At 42.8% G+C, this 16378-nt stretch overlaps 1 protein-coding gene across 2 annotated transcripts in view; it reads right to left on the bottom strand.

Annotated features, from left to right (window-relative positions):
- Positions 1-16378, bottom strand: part of MSN (moesin) — a 78529-nt gene that overhangs the window by 15126 nt on the left and 47025 nt on the right. For both annotated transcript variants that reach the window (XM_010379377.1, XM_030934787.1), the window contains one exon: positions 10949-11032. In XM_010379377.1, coding sequence (XP_010377679.1) covers positions 10949-11032 — 84 coding nt within the window. The remainder of the gene's footprint in view (positions 1-10948; positions 11033-16378) is intronic.

The following is a 16378-nucleotide window of genomic DNA, read 5'->3' on the forward strand; positions in this document are numbered from 1 at the left end:
TTGGATTAACTCCTGCATCTTGTTCTCTTGGGTTGCTCCCATACATTGTCCTTTATCCTTAGCAACTGGGGGTAATACCCACACCCTCAAGACTGAGTTCCATTTACAATACCCCAAATAAAGAATGTTTGAGAAGATAAAACAGGGACTGTGAAGGACTCTGAAGCCATGCTGTGCCTGGGTTCTGAGAGGATTTTTTCCAACCCTGATCAGAGCCCAATCATGATTCCTCTTACACAGGTTTAAGGTGGACCTGAGGGTAGAAATGGGGTAAGTACCTCAGTGTAGTAGCTGAGGTGCTCCCTGTTGTCCTGAGCCTCCTGGCTGAACAGTGGGCAGGAAAGGGAGGCTTGCCAAGAGAACACAGATGAGCTCTGTTCTCTAGTCCCTGACATTAGCATGTTAATAGTCTGGCTGTCAGCTCAACCCCAGCATACCCACCCCTGTCGATGGCAGCAGTGAAGCTGAGCCACATCCTAATGAGGTCAGGCTGGCCTTGGGCAGTCTTCTTTATTTTGTTTTTTTGGGGGAAGAATGCAAGTGGAGGGTAAGGGTAAGGTGAGAAAGAATCACAGAAATATACCTAGAGATGGAAGCAGGGAACAAGGACCCAGTGTTGCTGATGTCCTTCCCTTATGAACAAATTAATATCTCCCTTCAAAATACACACACACACACACACACACGCACACACACTCACTCACAAAGACACATATATACACACCAACACTGTATCCACAAAGTTTCTTTTATGGATCCAAAGTCAGGTCCCACAGTCACACCCAGAGTTTATAATCTAGAGCTTCAGAGGCCCCAAGGAAAAAAGTAGCTCATGTATATTAAGCACCAATCATGTGTCAGGCACTGAACAGTAAACAATCCTGTGAGATAGCAACATATTATAGATGAGGAACTAAGGCTTAGAGAGGTAATGCATCTAAAATTACAGAGCCATACAGAACCATGATGTGTCTGACTAAATAAAGCTTGTATCTTTTCTTCTCTAGCATGCTATCTCCTAATGCCAAGTACTCATATGAGCTTAGGACTCCTGAGCTTCTCAAGTGATTAATTGTCTTGTCTCTCTTTTAGCCTAAATATCCCATCCAGATAATAAACTTTGATTACTTCTGCATCGAGATATGCTTCCTGGCAAGCATACAGACCCAAGCAACAACCACTTTGGGGAGAAGCTATGTCCCCCTAGTCATCAACTTCCATTGCTTACCAGGTCACCCTTCCCTTTCATAGCTTGGATCAAGTATCAGGAAACCTGAGAAAATGTTCATGTCTGTCTCCAACTAGCTGTATGATATTAAGATGGCACCTTTCCTCTCTGGGCCTCACCTTCCTTATCTATCCAAATTGGGGAGTATGGCTTCAATGATCTCCTTCTTCTCTTAAGTTCTATCACTGTACTAATTACATTACAAGGTTATTTTGCAAATAGTTAATAAAAACAATCCCATTTCCCAACTACCTCTTGCTGATGTGGATAATTAGAAACATGTTTAGAAAAGATCAATGGGGTTGGGAGGTAATGAGGAGAGTTCAAAAGGCTTCCAGAATTCAATGGCCAGGTGAGTCCCTGACTCTAAGGCAATAGACAGCTGGAACTGCCAGAAAGTTTCAGATGCAGAAATGTGAATGCTTATGTTGAAATGTAATATTGGCTTTTTGCAGAGGATGAAGGTAGTGGGGGGCATGAACAGAAAAAAAAAATTTAAAGCACCTCTTATATCATCCTAGATCTAAACAGGGCCCAAGGCCCAATGAACATTTCTAATTATTTTCCACAGGGTTGCAGAAGAATAGTGTGTCCAGATGCAGTTGGTGGGAAGAGGCAAGATCCAAGAAACAATCCAGCTGAGAGAGAGACAAAAAAAAGAGAGACAGAGAGAGAAATGCCCACTAAAGATGCTGAAGAGAAGATGGACCATGAGGGCCAGGATATTAGGTCATGGGGAGAGAACAGACTTGGAACAGAAGTAGTAGAGCAGTGCCATGGTTTGGATGTGGTTTGTCCCCATTAAAACTCATGTTGATGCTTCATTGCCAATGTGGCAGTGCTGGGAGGTAGAATCATTAAGAGGTAGTGTGTAATGAGAGGTGTTTCAGTCATGGGGACCCCTGTCCCTGTGAATTACTTGACCTTTTGTCAAATTATGAAGCAGCACAAAGGCCCTCACCAGAGGCTGAGCAGGTGCTGGTGCCATGCTCTTGGACTTTCCAGCCACTACAATTACGAGACAAATAAACCTCTTTTCTTTATAAAGTACCTAGCCTCAGGTATTTTATTATAAGAACATAAAATGGGCCAGGAGTGTTGGCTCATGCCTATAATCTCAGCACTTTGGGAGGCCAAGATGGGCAGATCACAGGGTCAGGAGATTGAGACCATCCTGACTAACACAGTGAAACCCGGTCTCTACTAAAAATACAAAAAATTAGCCGGGCATGGTGGTGCATGCCTATAGTCCCAGCTACTTGAGAGGTTGAGGCAGGAGAATCACTTGAACCTGGGAGGTAGAGGTTGCTGTGAGCTGAGATTGCACCACTGCACTCCAGTGTGGGTGACAGAACAAGACACCATCAAAAAAAAAAAAAAAAAAAAAAAAAAACATAAAATGGACTCAGACAAGCAGCAACTGATCTTTGCCTGTACTAACTTGTAGTTAGTACAGTTTTGTACTAATTGTACAGGCTCAGAGACTCCACGACTGAAAGGAAGTGAGGTAGGCACAGACTATGCAGCCAGTCCCAGAAATCCCAGGAGTGAGCCCCTTAGCCTCTTTTTGCACCACATTGTCTGTTTCACTATTTGGTGGGAGTAGGGGTGTGATAAGACAAGGCGGATTGTCCAGGCGTGGTGGCTTATGTCTGTAATCCCAGCACTTTGGGAGGCCAAGACAGGTGGATCACCTGAGGTCAGGAGTTCAAGACCAGACTGAACAACATGGAGAAACCTCATCTTTACTGAAAAATAGAAAAGTAGCTGGATGTGGTGGCACATGCCTGTAATCCCAGCTACTTGGGAGGCTGAGATAGGAGAATCGCTTGAACCCAGGAGGTGGAGGTTGCAGTGAGCCAAGATCATGCTATTGCATTCCAGCCTGGGCAACAAGAGTGAAACTCTGTCTCAAAAAAAAAAAAAAAAAGAAAAGAAAAAAGAGAGAGAGAGAAGGAGGATCATGGTGACTAAAGTAGTTCTGAGATCCATAGTAACTGAGGAGAAGTTGGACAAAGTAATACCTAAAGCGGTATCAAAAAAAAAAAAAAAAAAAAAAAAAAAGAATTCAGGCTCAGTGGTGGGGGGAGGGGGAGTGATCTCTCTGAGCACTGCCTCTTCCTTCGTGAACATAAAGAAATCAGAAACATAAATTTTCCACTTCCTTAGGATCTAGGGCTTAAAGAGATGAGTAATATTTCTCAGCCTGCACTGAAGTCCCAAAGTGAGAAATTGAGGACGTGGCGGGAAGGAAATATGGTCTGAAATCAGAATTGAAACTGAAAAAGAACAAAGAACAAAAATGGATGACTCCTGACCCCAGGCTACAAGGAAATCTCTAAGGTCCATGCGGGTGCTATGAACCATTTTATCACGCAACTCTAAACCCCTTTTCCAAGCCAAGTTTTTCTTGCTTCCAGCTTTGCTTCCAGTTGAGACCTCCATTCCAGAAGAAAGAGAAACCTTATTTTCAAGTGAGAGCTTAGCATATAGCTTCCAGTTCCAGGAATAACCTCTGTGGCTCCAGTGACTAGGGTCCTTATCATTCCACTCTGAGAAATGGTTCTATCCCTGAGGAAAAAGAAAATTTTTTATTGGCTCCCTTTGACCCGACAGCCAGCTTATCTGATCTGAGCCAGTATTTCTCAAAGCTCCCATGGAAAAAATCCTTAAGCAACAGAAAATAATGAATGCATATACCAAGGGACACAGTGGGTGTGGTAGGATGGGGTAGGGGGAGATAATAGGTAGATGGCTGTAAGCCAGCTGTAATTTCTTTGAAGCCTCAGGTTTAGTTTTAATTATTTGTGCAAATTTTATATTCTACTCTATAAAGGATGAATTTTAAAAATTATTGCAAGTAAAATTAATGCTCTAGAATACTAAATCACATTCATCTCATGGCTTCGTGTACCTCTTGGAACCTGCCACATACACCTAAAGAAACTAAGACTTCAGTTAAGACACTAGCTTAAGAAACTGGAGGCTGTGTATTCTACTCAGCTCCATGACTGTGGAGAGTTACAGTGCTCAAGCAACAAAAACTGGAAAACTGATGTCCAGTGAAAAGAAAAGATCTGCCTCGGAATAAATCATCATTAATTATCAGGAGCTTCTAGAAGTAAGAAAAAACAAACAAACAAAAAAAAAGAACCTTTATCTCCTTTTGTCATGTGGAGGCAACCTACATCTGAGATCTGTAAAGGGGAGGGGAGATCAGGTCAGCTTAGGAGACCAGAGATTCTCTTCTTGAATCCCCCATGCATTCATCTGAGTAAACAAACTAGTGATGACATCAGCCACTTCAAAAGCCCAGAGCATGGCCGGGCACAGTGGCTCATGCCTGTAATCCCAGCATTTTGGGAGGCTGAGGTGGGCAGATTGTTTGAGCTCAGGAGTTCGAGACCAGCCTAGGCAACATGGTGAGACCCCATCTCTACTAAACATACAAAAAGATAGCTGGTGTGGGCACCTGTGGTCCCAGCTACTTGGGAGGCTGAAGTAGGAGGATTACTTGAGACTGTGGGGTGCGAAGGTTGCAGTGAGATTACACCACTGCACTCCAGCCTGGGTGACAGAGCGAGGGAGTAATGCTGGAGCCACAAGAGAACTGTGCGAGAAACAATGTGCAAAATTGCATCAATGCCCAAACACCTGAGACCCTCAAGATACCATTATAGATCTGGCAGCATCTGCATCAGCCACCCACCTGAAAGCAAATTATTGCACCACTGGAAAGTACCAAGATGGGCTACCACTACTGCTGTTTCTTGACCACATTGCCTGTGGTCAAGTGGTCACTTGCTCTATAACAGAGAACATACTCAGCTGAGGTTCTAAGTTTATTTCTTTTATCGTTTTTTGTTTGTTTGTTTGGAGATAGGGTCTTGCTGTTACCCAAGCTGGAGTGCAGTGGTGCAATCACAGCTCACTGTAACCTTGAACTCCTGGACTCAAGTGATTCTCCAGCCTCAACCACTCAAGTAGCTAGGACTCCAGGCATACACCACCATGCCCAGCTAATTTTTAAGTTTTTGTAGAGATGGGGTCTTGCTATGTTGCCCAGGCTGGTCTGAAAATCCTAGCCTCAAGTGATCCTCTCACCTTGGACTCCCAAAGCACTAGGAATACAGGCATGAGCCACCATGCCCAACCTAGCTAGGGTTCTAAGTTTTGGAAGCAGGTAAAGTGGAAGAAGGTTCCAGAGGACAGTTGACCAAAAGCATAAGAAAAACTGGAAATGCTATGTGCCCTGGTTTAAGCCCCAGCTATACCACTTCCTAGCTATATGACCTTAAACAGATAATTTCACCTCTGTAAGCCTCAGTTCCTCATCTGTAAGATGGAGATCCTCCTACTACAATAATAGATGTTAGTTATTCTATAAAATGAAAGATAAAAAGGTTTACTGTCCTTATTGCAGAGTATTAAAGTCCTAAGTACTTTACTGAGCCAGAAGAACTTCCTGATTTCGTAGCTCCCTCATCTGAACTCTCAGGGCAAAGCCACCTACTTTAGTCCTTAATAAGAACCACCAATATTAGAATGCTTGGCATGTGCCAGGCATTTTACTTATTTGAGGATTAAATCACAAAATCTCTGAGATTAGAGTGATTATCATTTTACTAAGGAAAGTTAAGTACTGAGAGGCTAAATGAGCCATCCAAGGTCACACAGCAAAGTAACAGGACAGAACTCGAACTCAGGGCTGATTCTAAATCCTATGCTTTATATACTACCTCATGGAACCTGAGCCTCAAGGGCATTTATTTCATTCTTTGTGGGTAGAGAGTTGCATGTGCCTTTCTATGCCTTTATAGGTAAGGAACTCAAAGTTCCTGAAGAACAGAGATGGTGTTTGACAGTGTAGACCTTCAGTCAATATTGAATGAATCAGTAAATAGATGAATGAATCGATGCTGTGAGATTTCACCTCTGTCTTTGAGCACTGCCCTTTAGTGGCACCTAGGTAATCCAAGATCAAAAGCTTTAGAAGGCCGGGCGCGGTGGCTCAAGCCTGTAATCCCAGCACTTTGGGAGGCCGAGACGGGCGGATCATGAGGTCAGGAGATCGAGACCATCCTGGCTAACACGGTGAAACCCCGTCTCTACTAAAAAAATACAAAAAACTAGCCGGGCGAGGTGGTGGCGCCTGTAGTCCCAGCTACTCGGGAGGCTGAGGCAGGAGAATGGCGGGAACCCGGGAGGCGGAGCTTGCAGTGAGCTGAGATCCGGCCACTGCACTCCAGCCTGGGTGACAGAGCAAGACTCCGTCTCAAAAAAAAAAAAAAAAAAAAAAAAAAAAAAAAAAAAAAAAAGCTTTAGAAGTTGAAGCGAGCAACAGAATCACTATAGCAAAACATGTTCTCTCTCCCCTCTAGCTATAAGCACACTCACAAGGAGAGAGGTAAATGAGAGAAACTACGAGCCCTACTTCCCTTTCCCACCAGGCCCTAGACCTCCTCAAGCTATGGCATCCCATTGTTGCCTATTATTTATTGCTGGTGCCAAGGAGTACTTCCTCTTTGGTTGGCTTCCTCTCTGGTCATCAGCCAGATGACTGCTGCGTTCCAGGATGGCCATAGAGCTTTTGCCAATTCCTGCCAAGGAGTCTAGCTCCTTCCTCCCAGGCCCCGGCTCCACCAGGAGGGCCTCCTTGAATGATGGGTCCCAAAGGTCAGAGAGAACGGACTTCTTCCCTTATGCCTCATCAAGTTAGAGAGAGAAGAGCTCACATCCCCCAACTGCATATGAACACATACCTCTACTGATTCCTGACCTGACCTGCCTTGGCCTCAAGAGGGCCAAATGCTCAATTCCTTGAGTTCAAATCTTTTTCCCTGTATTTTTTCACCTGTGGGGTTCACCTCTGTCCCTCTGACTTACAGAATGTGACTACTCCTCTCCTTCTTATGGCAGTCCTTCAGAGGTCTGAAGACAGAAAGCATATCTTCCTTGAGTCTTCTCTAAGTTAAATACTCTCAATCACCCCAAACAGAGTAGTGCAGTGCAGGAAAAGTATAGTTTTGTGATCAGAGTTGTATTCAAAATTCATATCACAACTTACCAACTACATGACCTAGGGTATGTTCTTTCACCTCGCAGAGGCAGGATCACTGTGAGGATTAAAGTGCCTAGCCAGGGATAGTCCATAGTATGTGTTGAATAAATAATACTTCTCAAGATAACAATGATGGGAAGTCATGGACTTCTTGGTTTCCAAGTCTCTCAAAGGCTTTGTTTAGGAAGCAGTAGCATTCAGAACTAGCATACCAATCTGGTCAGGGTTCCCTACTACCTGGGCTTCCCTCAAATCCACACCCACAGCACACAAACCAAACCAACACTAACAAAAACTACCAGGCATTGAGGTTTTTTGAAGTTAATAAACCTCTTTGTTCAAGAATTTTTCTGCCCCCCACAGGCTCCAAATCATGCCTTCCTCACCCTCCACGGCCATCCCCCTGCAATGCACATACACAAAGCCCCCAGTGTTGAGGGTAGGGGATGGCATCATCTGGTTTGGGAGGGGGAATTAGTAGAATCCGGGCTCTTGGAAGGAGTATAGGTAAATGTCAAAGGAGCCTCTGGCTCCCAGCTGGTCTGTAAAATCTGCACTGACTAACCTCCTCCCTCTCTAATAGCTGCTACCCAGAATGATAGCAAAACATCTATCTAAAACAAAGGGCCCAAAAGCCTATGTATTCTATGGACACCTCCTCCCTTTTGTCTTAGAGATAGTAAGAAGCCTGTCAAGGAAGAGATGATCCCTTGCCAGCTAGCCCTACCTCCTCACATATGCCAGCAGCTGATCATACTCAGGTGACACATTTGCCTCCTTTTTACAGAAAAGGATTGTCTGAAATTCCAATACTAGGAACAGAAATGGGAGAGACAGAGAGATTGAATGCACAAATAAATGCCAGATAAATTTTTTGAGAGATAACCAGATTTGAGAAACAAGTTAGGCACTGTACAGATGAGAAACTGAGGCCCAAAGAAGGGAAATGCTTGTATCACAGGGAGTTAGTGACAGAGCCAGCCCTAGAGCCCAAGATTCATGGCTATCTATCCAGGCCCTTTTGACTTCACTAGGCTGTCCCTTTAAAAGTTCTCCAATATAACCTCCTTGCAAAGGGAGAATGAAAAGCACAATTATAATTTGAATGCATTTAGTCATTCCAGACTAGCACCGTAATCACTTGTGAGCTATGTGAATGTAAGCACATCACTTGAATTGTTGTAAACTTATATTTAAATATTCCTCAGACTAATTTGTATTTTCACAAATTAAGTATCAATGATTACACTTTGCCATTCAAAGTAAAACAAACACAAAACAAAGTCCAGAGAAGTAAATTCCACCTAAATCTAAAGTTAGATATTTTGAGGATCATTAAGCCCATCTCCCAACTTTCCCAATTCTAGATTATCTTTCTTCACCTTTTTTTTTTTTTTTTTTTTTTTTTTTTTTTGTAGAGAGAGAGTCTTGCTCTGTCACCTAGGCTGGAGTACAGTGGCATGATCACAGCTCACTGTAACCTCGAACTCCTGGGCTTGAGCAACCCTCCTGGCACAATCTCCTGAGTAGCTGGGACTATAGGTGTGCACCACCATGCCAGGCTAATTTTTAAATTTTTTGTAGAGACAGGGTCTCACTATATTACCCAGGCTGGTCTCGAACCCCTGGGCTCAAGCAATTCTCCCATCTCAGTGTTAGGATTACAGACAGGAGCCACCACATCATGTCAACTCCAGTTCAATTAATAATACAAGAAGCACAATGGTATTAGAAAGGGAACTATCATTCATTACTTCTCTAGCTGGATGCTTTCTTCCAGCTAACACTTTCTTCCCTATTTATGTTTTCTTACCTTTCTCACCGATTTCTAATTTATCTTTTTGGATTAGACATCCTCATATGCCACTATAATCAGTTTTTTGAGTAACAGGTAAGATACAAAACATAATACACTCACAAAAATCCTGTGAGGTAAGTATTAGATTTTTTTTTTTTTTTTTTTTTTTTTTTTGCGGGCGGCAGTTGGGGGGATGAGGATACCAACCCAATAATTTTCCCAGAGTCTAACTAGGAAAATGAGGATTTTGCATCCTCATCTGTAAAATGTGCCAGTACTAATTCATGCACTCACAGAGCTTTGTTATAGTCAAATGCTTATCATAATATTTAGCATATACTGAGTCCTGGATAAATGTTAACTCTCATCTGTATTAGACACAGACAATAATTTTCCCACTCTATGTAATAAGAACTCAGAAGGCTGGCCGGGCGCGGTGGCTCAAGCCTGTAATCCCAGCACTTTGGGAGGCCGAGACGGGCGGATCACGAGGTCATGAGATCGAGACCATCCTGGCTAACACGGTGAAACCCCGTCTCTACTAAAAATACAAAAACTAGCCGGGCGAAGTGGCGGGCGCCTGTAGTCCCAGCTACTCGGGAGGCTGAGGCAGGAGAATGGCGTAAACCCGGGAGGCAGAGCTTGCAGTGAGCTGAGATCCGGCCACTGCACTCCAGCCCTGGTGACAGAGTGAGACTCTGCCTCAAAAAAAAAAAAAAAAAAGAACTCAGAAGGCGTACCCAAGCTGTTCTCAAATTTCTAGCCCTCTCCTACCCCTGTCTCCATTCTACTCTTGTCTTTTCTCTCACCAGTCAGGAGTATTCACAGGAATAGAATCAGCTTATTTGAACACAACCTCCTTCTTTCTTTCTTCCTCTCCCCAACCCTGGGGAAGTTCTCATATGGTAGAAGGACACAGAGAGCAAGGAAGAAAGGGAAGCAAGAGGGCCTGGAGAATCCATCAGGGTGATATGCAGCCTAACATCCCAGACAATAACTCAGACCTCTACCTCATCGGAGGCTGGTGGAGAAATGGGATAATGGCCTGTCTGGTGAGGTCCCAGCCTCTGGAAATGGGAGCCTCATTTCTGCTCCTAGAAGTCTGGCCACAGATGGCACATTCCCTTGAATGCTAAAAATGTCTGTAGCTCCCATCTGTTTATTATAGTATACAGTACATCCTTTTTGACAATAATGATTCACCACAAAGGGACATCCCTTGGGTTGGAGATGGGAATGACCACTTCACTATGGCGAGTAAGCAATTATCTTCATGGCATGCCTGCAGGAGATGAAGCAGCCTCCTACTGCATCTATCACCTCCCATGTTGTCCTAAGTCCCAACATTCTTTTGAGAGAAATGTACATAGAGCTTACTACTTCGAGGAGAGTAAGTTAGTTTCCTTCTACTAGGAAGCAAAAATATGAGACAGAGGCAGTGTGGTGCAGTGGGCAAGAATATGGGGTGCAAATTCCAGTCAAATATCATTTGGGTGCTATTAATTTATTTAACTTCTAAGCCTCATCATTAAAATGGAGAAGACATCACTTACATGTTTCAGAGTTGAAAGGAAGGCCCCATATGCTAAGATTTTTAAAGCATCTAGCATAGAATATACACCCTTTTCTTTTCTCCCTTATTCAGGACCAAAGATAAAATTAATCAGGACCATAGGGTGCAGGTTGCCAAAGTTAAACTTTGCCTCCTTTTATATTAAGGCTGGAATCAGCCTTCATTTTGACCTATCCTGGAGTGAACAGGAAGAGAGATTCTTTGACAAGAGGCAAAAGGCATGGATTGTTGGCATTGTGGTGGACGCTATTGGGAGAAGGAGAGGAGGCTAAGGAATCTCCACTTTACCTGGTCAAATAGCTGCTTCCCAGTGGTGTTGGGCTGGATGGCAAACTCCAGCTCTGCATCCATGGTGGTCACACGCACACTGATCTAGGATGAGATCAAAGGAAGCAGGTTAGTCATCTGGCTCTGTGTTCAGCAGAGCCTGAGATAAGTGTCTTTGCTCAACCACAAAGGAGAGAGCAAGGATGCTAAGAGCCTGAGCAACTTGGATATTGACAGGGATGAAGGGAGAATATTGACCCAAACACAACCCCTGCTCCCAAGCAGCTTACTTAAGACAAACAACACAGCCACAGAGCAATACTTACCAAAGAACAGACAAGAATGTAGGCTGGGTGCAGTGCCTCATGCCTGTAATCCCAGCACTTCGGGAGGCTGAGGTGGGTAGATTGCTTGAGGCCAGGAGTTTGAAACCAGCCTGGGCAACATGGCAAAACCCCATCTCTACTAAAAATACAAAAATTAGCCAGGCATGGTGGTGCACACCTTAGTTAAAGCTACTTGGGAGGCTGGGGTATGAGAATTGCTGGAACCCAGAAGGTAGAGGTTGCAGTGAGCCGAGATCACACCACTGCACTCCAACCTGGGCAACAGAGTAAGACTTTGTCTAAAAATTTTTTAAAAAATAATACAAATCATCCTACAACTAAGAGCAGACAAATGATAACTGTACTTCTTCCAGGAAGGCCTTTCCATCTATACTAGCCAGCTTCAGCTCACAGGGTTCTCTTCTCACCTCTGATCTACCTGGATTATCTACAGCACTGGTAAACACTTGCAGAGGCAAATTAATAGCAGGATAAAGAGCACTGGGTTCCACATGATAATCTTAAGGGCTAAAAAGGTTTCAGTAATATCCAACACCCCTTCATGTTAAAAGTTCTCAATAAACTAGGTATTGTAGGAGCATACCTCAAAATAATAACAGCCATCTGACAAACCCACAACCAACATCATACTGAATGGGCCAAAGCTGGAAGCATTTCCTTTTAAAACCGACACAAGACAAGAATGCCCTCTCTCACCCACTCATATTCAACATAGTATTAGAAGACCTGGCCACAGCAATCAGACCAGAGAAAGAAATAGAGAGCATCCAAGCAAGAGGAGAGGAAGTCAAACTATCCTTATTTGCAGACGGCATGATCCTATATCTAGAAACTCCAACAGTCTCAGCCAAAAAGCTCCTTAATCTGATAAACAACTTCGGCAAAGTCTCAGTATACAAAAATCAACATACAAAAGTCACTAGCATTCATATACACCAACAACAGTCAAGCCAAGAGCCAAATCAGGAAGGCAATCCCATTCAGAACTGCCACAAAGGAATAAATGCCTAGGAATACAGCTAACTAGGTAAGTGAAAGATCTCTACAAGGAGAACTACAAACCACTGCTCAAAGAAATCAGAGATGACACAAACAAATGAAGAAACAGTCCATGCTCATGAATAGGAAGAATCAATATCATTAAAATGGTGATACTGTCCAAAGCAATTTATAGAATAGTCTCAATGCTATTCCTATCAAACTACCAACGACATTCTTCACAGAACTAGGAAAAACTATTTTAAAATTCATATGGAAACAAAAAAAAAAAAGCAGCCTGAATAACCATGGCAATCCTAAGCAAAAAGAACAAAGCTGGAGGCATCATGCTACCCAACTTCAAATGATACTAGAGGGCTACAGTAACCAAAACAGCATTGTGCTGGTACAAAAACAGACAGAAACCAATGGAGCAGAATAGCCCAGAAATAAGGCCACGCACCTACAACCATCTGATATTTGACAAAGTCCACAAAAACAAGCAATGGAAAAAAGACTCCCAATTCAATAAACGGTGCTGGGATAACTGGTTAGCCACATGCAGAAGATTGAAACTGGACCCCATCCTTATGCCACATTTAAAAATCAACTCTAGATGTATTAAAGCCTTAAATGTAAAAGTAATGTAAAACTCAAAAATTGAAAAAATCCTGAAAGAAAACCTAGGCAATATCGTTCTGGACATAGGAATAGACAAAGATTTCATAACGAAGATGCCAAAAGCAATTGAAGCAAAAGCAAAAATTGACAAATGGGATCTAACTAAACTAAAGAGCTTCTGCACAGCAAAAGAAACCATCAGCAGAGTAAATAGGCAACTTATGGAATCAGATAAAATATTTGCAAACTATGCAACTTACAAAGTTCTAATATCCAGCATCTATAGGGAACTTTAACAAATTTACAAGAAAAAAAACAAACACCCCATTAAAATGTGGGCAAAGGATATGAAGAGACACTTTTCAAAAGAAGACATACATGTGGCCAAGCAGCATATATAACAAACTAACATCATTAGAGAAATGCAAATCAAAACCACAATGAGATACCATCTCACACAAGTCAGAATGGCTATTATTAAAAAATAATAATAAAAAAACAGGTGCTGGTGAGATTGCAAAGAAAAGGGAACCCTTATACACTGTTGGTGGGAGTGTAAATTAGTTCAACCATGGTAGAAAACAGTGTGGCAATTTCTCAAAGACCTGAAAACAAAACTACCATTCAACCCAGCAATCTCATTACTGGGTATATACCCAAAGGAATATAAATCATTCTATCATAAAGATGCATGCACGCACATGTGCATTGAAGCACTATTCACAATAGCAATGACATGGAATCAACCTAAATGCCAATCAATGGTAGACTGGATAAAGGAAATGTATGATACTATGCAGCCATAAAAAACAACAAGATCATGTCCTTTGCAGGAACATGAATGAAGTGGAGGTCATTATCCTTAGCAAACTAATGCAGGAACAGAAAATCAAATGCCAGGCTGGGCGTGGTGGCTCACACCTGTAATCCCAGCACTTTAGGAGGCCAAGGTGGACACATTCCTTGAGGCCAGGAGTTCTAGACCAGCCTGGGCAATATAGCAAAACCCCACCTCTACTAAAAATACAAAAATTAGCCAGGCAAGGTGGTGCACACCTGTAATCCCAGCTACTTTGGTGGTTGAGGCATGAGAATCACTTTAACCCGAGAGGCAGAGATTACAGAATACCACATGTTCTCACTTATAAGTGGGAATTAAATGATGAGAACACATGGACACACAGAAGGTGGAGGGTGGAAGAAGGGAGATGATCAGGAAAAAATATTAATAACTAATGGGTACTAGGCTTAATACCTGGGTGATAAAATGATCTGTACAATGAATCCCCATGACACGAGTTTACCTATATGACAAACCTGCACATGTACCCCGAACTTAAAATAAAAATTAAAAACAAAGAAGAACACTGGATTCCAAGCCTAGCATGTAACTGGTCAAATCTACAACCTTAGATAACTCCTGTCCTTTTCCTGGGCCTTAGTTTCCCTCACCTGTGCAAAGGCAGGAATGAGATGGAGGGCAGCCAATTAAACAAGATAAATGGTCCAAAGACCATTTCAGTGCTGATGTCTGTGGTTCTATATACTGCCTTGCATTGTTAATGCTTCCTATATTTATGTCTCATTGGCTTTCTTAGGCTCAAGACGGGAAGGGGGCCTCAGTAGAGGTGAGTATGAGCAGCATAGAGGTGCTACCAAAGCCAAGTCAGTAGGGAGACAAAGGTCCAGAAACAGGCCCAGACCAAAATAAGAGACAGCCACACATATATGACTTCACGGTCACTAGAAAAAATATTCACCACCTTTACAAATAGATCCCCAAACCAAGGTCAATGATAGCTGAAATTTCATAATTAGAGATTTATTCCTTTGGCTGAAACTCAGTAGTAATGGTAGCAGTAGTAATAGTAACAGGCAGCAGCTTTCCTGTATCAAGACTTGCTACTCACCAGGCACTTCATATGTACTACCCCATTTAATATCAATAATCACCCTGTGAAGTAGAGTATTACCTCCACATTGGAGATAAAGAAATAGGTATTTGTCTAAAGTCACAATGCTATTAAGCAGGGGAGACAGGGTTTGAATCCAGGTCTAAATCCAAACCTCACAATGTAAACCAATATGCTAAATTCCTCTTACAGAGTGCAAAAGTCTACCATTAAAAGAAATAAAAGATTGATTTTTAGTTGTTAGACATTTTGCTTAAATAATGTATATAGTACAGTCACGAGATGACTTGTTATATGGTCATACAAAACCTTTATGAAGACAATTTCATGCTCAGGGAAGACACTTTAGTAATATTGAATGAGGAAGTGTGAACAGTATTTCATAGAGTCCATGAGCTCAACTTTGTAAAATGTATACATAGAGGGATGATTGGAATCTTGTCCAAGTAATAGTCAGGCTTGGTTTTGGGGTGGTGATCTTATGGGTGCTTTCTCCCTTCTTTAAACTAAAAAAAAAAAAAATTCTACACTTTCTTTTTTTTTTTTTTTTTGAGACGGAGTCTCGCTCTGTCACCCAGGCTGGAGTGCAGTGGCCGGACCTCAGCTCACTGCAAGCTCCGCCTCCTGGGTTTACGCCATTCTCCTGCCTCAGCCTCCGAAGTAGCTGGGACTACAGGCGCCCGCCACCTCGCCCGGCTAGTTTTTTGTATTTTTAGTAGAGACGGGGTTTCACCATGTTAGCCAGGATGGTCTCGATCTCCTGACCTCGTGATCCACCCGTCTCGGCCTCCCAAAGTGCTGGGATTACAGGCTTGAGCCACCGCGCCCGGCCAAATTCTACATTTTCTAAGGTGGTCACATACTACTAATAGTATTGAGGGAAAGCACTATAGTATTGCCAAAGATGCAAATTTCCATGGAGTGAGTAAGACATTAAGCCTTATCAGTCTTTGAACCCCTAGGACTTTCTTGGACACACGGGTCAGGAGCAGGGAAGAGGGGGCCAGGCAGCCATTTTGTCAGATAAACAATTACTATGAGGATCAGGCCCAGAAAACAACTTTGTAAATAAATCTCACTAGGGAGCCAAGGAGGAAATCTATTTTAGGATTGACAATGGGACAGGAAAGGCCCTGAAGGCAGCAACAAGTAAGGCAAGTACCCCAGTGGGAGTAAGGCAAGGTTAGCCACTTTGATTTGGTACTACCCTAGGCTTCCTGCCAAGTCAGTGACCCCTATAGAATGGGCCCTCATAAAGTAGGATGGGGCCATTGGACTGGAATTTGAAGGGCACCATGCTATATCCAGCCACAAATTACCCTTGAGCCGGGTCAGGGGTGACCTCAAAACACCAATGACTGAAGGGACAGGAGAGAATAGAAAGGGAGCAGTGGGCTTTTAGAACAATAGGCTTCATTCTCACCTCAAAGTTTACGTCTTACTTAGAATTACCTTTCCAGTACTCAAGATTCAATGGGTACTCACACACGATGTTGGCTAAATGAAAGGGTACTAAACAAGGGGATATTGGAGATAAATACAGCATAATATACACACACCGAGATGGGGATATTTGACATCTTGACTTTTTT

This window comes from Rhinopithecus roxellana, chromosome 7 (assembly GCF_007565055.1).
Source record: "Rhinopithecus roxellana isolate Shanxi Qingling chromosome 7, ASM756505v1, whole genome shotgun sequence".
Lineage (NCBI taxonomy): Eukaryota > Metazoa > Chordata > Mammalia > Primates > Cercopithecidae > Rhinopithecus > Rhinopithecus roxellana.